General features: G+C 38.8%; 1 protein-coding gene across 1 annotated transcript in view; it reads left to right on the top strand.

The window, feature by feature from the left end:
* The window catches only part of CEP192 (centrosomal protein 192kDa), a 150089-nt gene that overhangs the window by 8819 nt on the left and 133321 nt on the right, over positions 1 to 7949 (top strand). Inside the window, exons 4-5 of the mRNA XM_012649963.1 lie at positions 4018 to 4193; positions 6838 to 6890. Coding sequence (XP_012505417.1) covers positions 4018 to 4193; positions 6838 to 6890 — 229 coding nt within the window. The remainder of the gene's footprint in view (positions 1 to 4017; positions 4194 to 6837; positions 6891 to 7949) is intronic.

Genomic DNA, 7949 nt, shown 5'->3' with positions numbered 1-7949 from the left:
AGACCATTACAAATTAACACATTGCTGTTTAGAAAACTTGTACCTGTTTATACTCCCACTAGATGTATTTGAGAATGCCTACTTCTCCCAGCCCACCCAATATTTGATGGTACTATTTTTAATCTTTGATTTTTGGAGGTAAATATAATTTATATACGTACATATATGCAAAGAAGAAAGTCTGGAGGTCTGTAAAACCAAAATGGTAATGGTGGTATTATAGACAATCTTGTTTTCTGTGTTTAAATTTATATTTGAGTTCTTATGGGATTGAAAGTACTTTCTGAATATTAAAGATGCTAACCCTTGTATATTCATTCACTCATTGTGTATTTTTGACTGAGTCCCTAGTATGTGCCAGGCACTTTTCCACGTGCTTAGGAAATAGCAGTGAACGAAACAAATGTTAAACAAGATATTAAAATATGCTAATTTTATAGTATATTAGAAAGGAAAAGTGCTAGAAAAAAATAGAATGATAAAAAGGGTCATTAGGAAGGCTGAAGGCAGTGGTCAGTGTGGGTCTCCGAGGATATAAGATACGAGCAAAGACCTGAGGGAGGGACACGGGGAAGAGGACTACAGGTGGAGGGTGCACCATGAAGGCATCAAGGTAGGAGCAGACGCAGTGTGTTCACAGAGCAGCAAGGAGGCTGGAGGGGTGTGAGCAGGATCTTGACTCTGACTTTGAGAGAGATAGAAAACCATAAGATGGTTCCATCTGAATTATGTTTTAAAAGGCTCTCTTTGGCTACTTTGTGGAGACTAGACTGTGGGAGGCAAGAATGGGTGCAGGAAGACCACTCAGGAGGCTGGATTTTCAGGGGCACGAGGTGGATGGAGAGAAGATCTCCAGGCCTGGCCTTGAGGGGACAGGAGGAATAGATAAGGAGAATGAAGATTAGCGCTCAGAGGTAGGAGGAAAATGGTGTCTTGGAAGCCATGTCAGGAACATGTATAAAAGAAGAGACAATTATCCAACTATATCAAATGAGAACTAAGAATTGACCATTGGAGTTAGCGTAAGTTAGATCATCGGTAACCCTAACAAGTAGCTTGGTGGAAGTGGGGGAGGGAAGGGGTCTCTTGTGAGTACCCTCTTGACTTCTACGGGCAGCGAGGAGGTCTTGAAGGTGGTTTTGCTGGTGCTTGTTAAGGGAAGACAGGAGGCCTGGCGACGTGGTCTGGGACGCAGTGGGTGGTCTCACTCCTTGACTCCTGAATGATCTGAAGACCTGTGTTGTCAGTCCAAGTGGAGGTTAACAGCCTGAAGAGGCATGGCCTTAGTCCCTGTGTGAGGGACGGCTTCTTTGGCCCCTTCTGGCGGAGGGGGAATTTATTTGTTTCAAAATGTCTTTATTCTAACCTTGGAATTAATACTTTAGCTGACTGTAGAATTTTAAGATGAAAATAATTTTCACAACATTTTGAAGGCATTGTTACACTATATGAGAAGCCTGATGTCATTGTGATACTTGATCTTTTGCATGTGAACTGTTTTTTCTGTCTGGAAATATTTAGAGTCCTCTCGGAGTCCCCTGTGAGCGGAGATATTTCCCCCCATTCACCAAATTCTGATTGGCATCAATCTGGAGATTTGTGTGCCTTAGTTCTAGATAATTATTATTTCTTTGGCAATTTTCTTGTATTTTTCTCTTTCTGGAACTACTATTTTGGATTGCCCGGGTTGATCTGTTTCCATTGCTTTTTCCTTTTTTTCTGTTTTAGTGCAAAAAGACAGGTTTCTAATTTACTAGATAAGTTTCTAATTTACTACTCTTTATTAAATCATTTGACAATCATAATTTTAATCATGAGAACTCTTTTTTTGGTCATTTGTTTTTTTAATGGCTCCTTTTCGTGGTTGTATAGTTGACCCTTGAACAACACTGGTTTAAACTCTGAGGGCGTACTTACATGTGAATTCTTTTCAACCAAACGTGGGTTGAAAATACAATATTTGAGGGATGTGAAACCCAAGTATAGGAAGGGCTGACTATGGGAGTTAAATGTGTGCAGATTTTGTTATATGTGGGGACCCCGGAACCAATCCTTCACATATACTGAGGGACAAGCATAATAGCTACTTAAATATTTCTGAGATTCTAAATAGAAAACTTTCAAAGTTCTGTAAATTATTCCTTTTCTCTGGGGTTATTTGTTTAGTTTGTTCATTTTTATCTCTTGAACTGCTACTTTTTTTCCTCATGTCTTATTTGTGGCTGCCTTCTGGTTGCTAACATGGGCATCCTTAGCTGTTGTGTATGTAGGTCTCATTTTTATTTGGCTTCCATGTGAGTGGGACATTGTTCTTGGATGAATTCACTTTAGAGTGGAGTCTCAAATTTATGCCAGATGTTTAAGCTTTATTCTAGGCTGCTGTTACCACCATCACTTTGTTCTCCACAGGAATTTATATACCTTTTCTACAGGAAAGTCCTTCTTTTCCTGCCCCCTTTCCAGGTGTCCACTGCCGTGGTGACATTGCTGTAATGTTTGTTGGGTTGGGGAGGAGTGGCGGGTGCCCCGTCAGAGCTGCTTGATGGACTTTCAGTTAACCTCTTTCTCCTGCTCTCATCCTGAGCCCCTCTTGCCCTTCTGCCTGTACTCACAAAACATCTCTGTGGTTCTTCCTGGTAGGACTCTTCTCTCCTCTGCTTCTGATCCTTTCTGTTCTGGTTCTCAATTGCAACGTTCTTGTTTTCTGCATACCCCATCTGCTTTTCAGATTCTAGAATCTGGTTGTCCAGATTGCTTCGCTTTTATAAATTTCCTTACTGTCATTTTATTGGACTACTGGAAATGGCTCTTGCCTCTTTATCTTGAAGCTTATGGCTTCCTTTGGAAATTTTTCATGGGCTAATAAAAACGGGATAACTATAGCTTTGAGGAAGTAGATTTTTTAAGGGGGCGTGGTGGTGGTGGTAAATGTAGCGTGTGCCCTGCCCTCAACTGTCCTGCTGTATCCTAAAGTTCTAATGGTCATACTGTATGCTTTTCTTGCGGGGGGACCGCCAGGGGGGCTTTAAAATCAGGCAGTCAACCGAAATGGCCTAACTCCTTTTTTTTGTTTATTTCACGTTACCGTCTTGCTTCCCCACCCTTTTCCCTTTCTGTGCCCTCTACCCACGTGACTTTATAGTCTTTCCACCCACCCCTACCCTCCCTTGTACTCAGGGTGAAATTTTCCTATGCCTACCCCATGAGTGCACCTTCGGCTTAAGCTAATAATGCCTTCTCACCAGTACATCCCCAAAGGAGAGAGAGAGAGAAACTGGGAAATGAATTGTAATTAGGGTTGGAGAGTTGCCTTAGGCACAGAGGGTTGGGATTTGCAAAATATGGAAGAGCTATTTTTTTTCATCCATCCTGGCCGAATTTGAGTCTGGCTCTAGGTATCAGTTTGTCAAAGGATGAATTCGTTCCATTTTGAGGCTTTTTCCTGAAGTTCCATCCCCACCCCTCCTCTTGCTGTGGTGTAAGAGCTTTTGCAGAGGTTGGGAGGAGAATTGCCTTTAAGCAAAAATATTTTGATCTACGTATAAAACAGCAGAGGTAGTAGAAAGATACGGACAAGAACAGATGCAGGGGCTAAAAGTATAACTTTTAAAATGGTTACTAATTCAGAGATTTAGCTATTTTGGCAAATACACCAGTATCTTTTAAGTCTGTCTTATTTTTAGAAAGCTCACTTTTTCTCTAGACATGATAGTTTCAGGGATACTTACTTGCAAAAGAAAAAAAACCTTTTTATCACTTGAGAGGCAGAGTAGGAATATTATATTCTCCTTGATTTTGATAGAGTGTACATCACTGGACCCAAAATGTTGATTCAGTCCACAGAATGACCAATAGTGTCACCAATTGTAGTTTCTGCCCAGACCCAGACATGTTTCTTTTCACTGTATCCATTTTTTTCTTTTTGAGAGATGAAATACATAACTGATTAATAGATATTTTACGGATTTACCCAAAGCAATGAACATTTTATCATTATTCTATTCTCTAATACAAAAGTTCTGTCTGTAGGAAAAGGAACTATATGGAAAGTCAGCATTTGTCAAATGCTCTCGTGAAACAGTCAGCTATTCAAAGTGATATAGCAAGACCAGAGGAAGAGCAAGCTAAACCTACAGAATCCTTTCAGGACCAGGATCTTTTTGATAGGACTTCACCACTGGAACAAGTACAAGGTACTATTAGAAATTATTTTGTAATGTATATATTTTAATTTTCATTTCCCCATTTTTGGAGTATATATTTCTGTGTGTGTTATTATATGGAAAACTGAAAATACTTTGATTTGACATGTACCTATTAATGTCATATTTACAGTACTTTTATGGGAAAAGGTCTCTTAACTCAGTGGTCCCCAACCTTTTTGGCATTAGGGCCCGGTTTCATGGAAGACAATTTTTCCATGGGGGTTCGGGTAGGAAGAGCTCAGGCGGTGATGCCAGTGATGGGGAGCGGCTATAAATACAGACGAAGCTTTGCTGGTTCACCTCCTGCTGTGTGGCCCAGTTCCTAACAGGCCACAGACTGGTACTGGTCCACGGCCTGTGGGTTGGAGACCGCAGTTTAACTGTTCTCCTCTTAACTGTCTTGACTGATTGAAGCCGAAATCCCCTTTCCTTTGGAAACCACGCTGTTGGATGGCCACAGCACAAAGAGGCCATCTATGTTCAAGATAAGGAGCCTATTTCTTGTGTACTTTTCACGTTTCCTATCAAGAGTCATTTTTGTTTATAAACTTACTTTTATATAAGTGGTGAATTATAAATTCTAAAATTATTTCTATAGAAACCAACTTGAATGCTTTGGAAATACTCAAAGGTTGGTCATTTGAAAAATTGCTATCAAATTAGACGTGGGGAAGAAACTACAAAAATGTGGGAAAAATCATTTAAAATAAAAAATTTACCGGCTTCTTCTGCTTTGTGATAACTTTTAAGTACTTTATATTCTCTTTCTTCCTTCAAAGGTATCAAAACTGGAAATTGAAAACTGACTGCTGTAGGCTTTTACAGCAGTGATACTGTGTAACTCCAAACTGTAGTTCAATATTCAAAAGGCCTTGCTTGATTTTATGTTATAAGATTAACGAATCATGCACATTTATATGTTCAAGTAAAAAAGTTTTAAGGGATGTTTGTGTTTCTCTTGATGAAAAATGTCATATACAGAAGTAGAATGGTATTAACTTCCACATTCACAAGCAAGAAAAAAAAAACTTTTCAAGAAGTAAAAAGACAAACCAAAGAATGGGAGAAAATATTTGTAAATTATATATGTGAAAAGGTACTAGTAGTCAGAATATATAAAGAACTCTTACAACTCATCATTAAAAAGACAAATGAGTAGACTAAGGATTTGAATAGACATTTCTCTATATAAGTTATACAGATGTCCAATAAACACTTGAAAAAATCAAAATCATTAGTCACCAGGGAAACACAATTCAAAACCGCAGTGATATACTACTTCACACCCACTAGGATAACTATAATCAAAAAGATGGAAAATAATAAGTATTGGTGAGGATATGGAGAAATTGAAACCTGCATACATTGTGGTGAGAATGTAAAATGATGCAGCCACTTCGAAAAACAATCCGATGGTTCCTCAAAACATTTAACATGAAGATACCGTGTGACCCAGCAATTTTACTCCTAGATGTACATCTAAGAGAAAGGAAAACATGTGTCCACACAAAAATTTGTACATGAATATTCATAGCACCATTATTTACAATAGCCAGAAAGTGGAAACAATTCAAATGTCCATTAACTAATGAATGAATAAAATATGGTATGTCCACGTGATAGAGTATTATTCTTCCATAAAAGGGAGCAGAGTATCTATATGTGCTGTAATATGGATGAACCTTGAAAACATTATGCTAAATGAAAGAAGACAAAGTATGTAATTCCATTTATCCATAGGCAAATCTGTAGATACAGATGAGGCAAATCCATAGAAGGTAGATTAGTGGTCATCAGGAGCTGGCGAGGGGGAGTAGGGAGCGATTGCTGAAGGGGTATGGTGTTTCTTTTTGGAATGGTGAAGATAGTGATGGCCGCACGACCTTGTGAACATACTAAAAACCACTGAATTGTACGCTTTAAAAGGGTGAGTTTTATGGAGTTGAATTATATGTATCAATTTTAACAAAACCTATACATCTATCCCTTAGTGTCAGTTAGTGTAAGATTTTGTCATACTTGCTTCATCTCCCCTTTTTATTACCACTTTTTCTGATACTTAAAAATTCCAGATGTCATTTTATTTGTCATATTTTAGTATCCTTCTCTAAAAACACGGACATTTTCTTACATAACCACAGTGATATTAATGCAGCTAACAAACTTAATTCTTAGTACACCAGTACATAATGATTTCCTGGAATTAGGGTCTGAGGAAGGTTTTGTTATGTTGTGGTGCTTTGTTGTATCTCTTACGTCTTACGCCTTGTTGAAATAGGGTAGGGCAGTCACCCTGTAGTTTGTCCCATTGTTTGGGTTTGTAGTTTCCTTACTCAGGGGGTCATTTCTCTTATTTCTGCCTTTCCCACATTCCCTACTAAGCAGAAGATGGCTGTAAAATCTTGATTAGATTCATATTCAAGTTATTTGGCATGTGTATACTTTTTTTAGGATTCCCTGCATAACATTTTTTAGTTTAACGCGCCCATGATGTATTCCTATACCATCATTTAAAAGTGCTTCTATTCTATTTCAATATAAAAATGTTCATTTGCTGTTTTTAGGTATTATTGGGTATTTAGTTGATGGAATAACCTCGTCTCTCAGTTTTTGTTTTTAATTTCTTAAACAGACTCACCTATTGATTTTCGTTTACGATCGTGGATGAGTAATAAGCAGCACAAGGTAAACTTTTATATATTTGTTAGCAATTTCTGGAGCATCATAGGGGAGCAAAAGTTCATATTTCACATCATAGGTGTTAATATTTAGTTAGATGTATTCTGCTTGTTTATAGCACAACTCCAGCTTACATAGCTTCAGCAAAATGGGAATTTATCTCAAATAATTAGAAGGTTCAGTGGTAGTGCTGGCATCTTGGACTGTGTATCCTTGGACTTGATGCTGTCGTCACAGCTGTCTCCATCTCTTTGCTCTACTTCACTCTGTACTGGCTTCATTTAGAATATTAGCTCCATCAGGGTAAGGATTGCTCTGTTTTTTTTTTTTTTAATTGTATCCTGAGTGCTTGGAACAGTTCTTGGCAAGAAGTTGTCACTCAATAATTTGTTAAATGACAGTTAAGCTGTCTTCATTTGTAGGCAGCGCAAGCCTACACTGTTAACATTCATGATCAAAAAAGAAGAGAAGACCAGGCGTGGTGGCTCACACCTATAATCCTAGCACTCTGGGAGGCAGGGGTGGGAGGACCGCTTGAGCTCAGGAGTCCGAGACCAGCCTAAGCAAGAGCGAGACCCTCTCTCTACAAAAAGTAGAAAAAACTAGCTGAGTGCAGTGGCACGTGCTTATAGTCCCAGCTACTTGGGAGGCTGAGGCAGGAGGATGGCTTGAGCTTAGGAGTTTGAGGTTGCAGTGAACCATGATGATGCCACTGCACTCTAGCTGGGGCAACAGAGCAAGACTCTGTCTCCAAAAAAAAGAAAAAAAGAAGAGAAGAAAAAACAACTGTAATGCCCTCACCCTAGGGAAGTCACCGTGCCAAGGGCTGAATTAGGATGAGCCTTGATCTTATGTCCACGTCTGTATGTGTGCTTATGCATATACATGCACAGATAGAGGAGTTCAACTGACAGCCCCACTGGACCACGTGAAGTAAAAAGAGGCTCTTGAAAGGAAGTGGTACTGAGCAGATGAATAGTTTATGCCCAATACAAATACCAAACCGGATTTCAGGCATACAGTCTCAAATTTATTAGACTTACTTATAAAATATAAACTAAATAC

The sequence above is a fragment of the Propithecus coquereli genome, unplaced genomic scaffold (assembly GCF_000956105.1).
Source record: "Propithecus coquereli isolate 6110/MARCELLA unplaced genomic scaffold, Pcoq_1.0 Scaffold308, whole genome shotgun sequence".
Classification (NCBI taxonomy): Eukaryota; Metazoa; Chordata; class Mammalia; order Primates; family Indriidae; genus Propithecus; species Propithecus coquereli.
The sequence above is the reverse complement of the archived record's forward strand: the minus strand, read 5'-3'. Positions and strand labels throughout refer to the sequence as shown.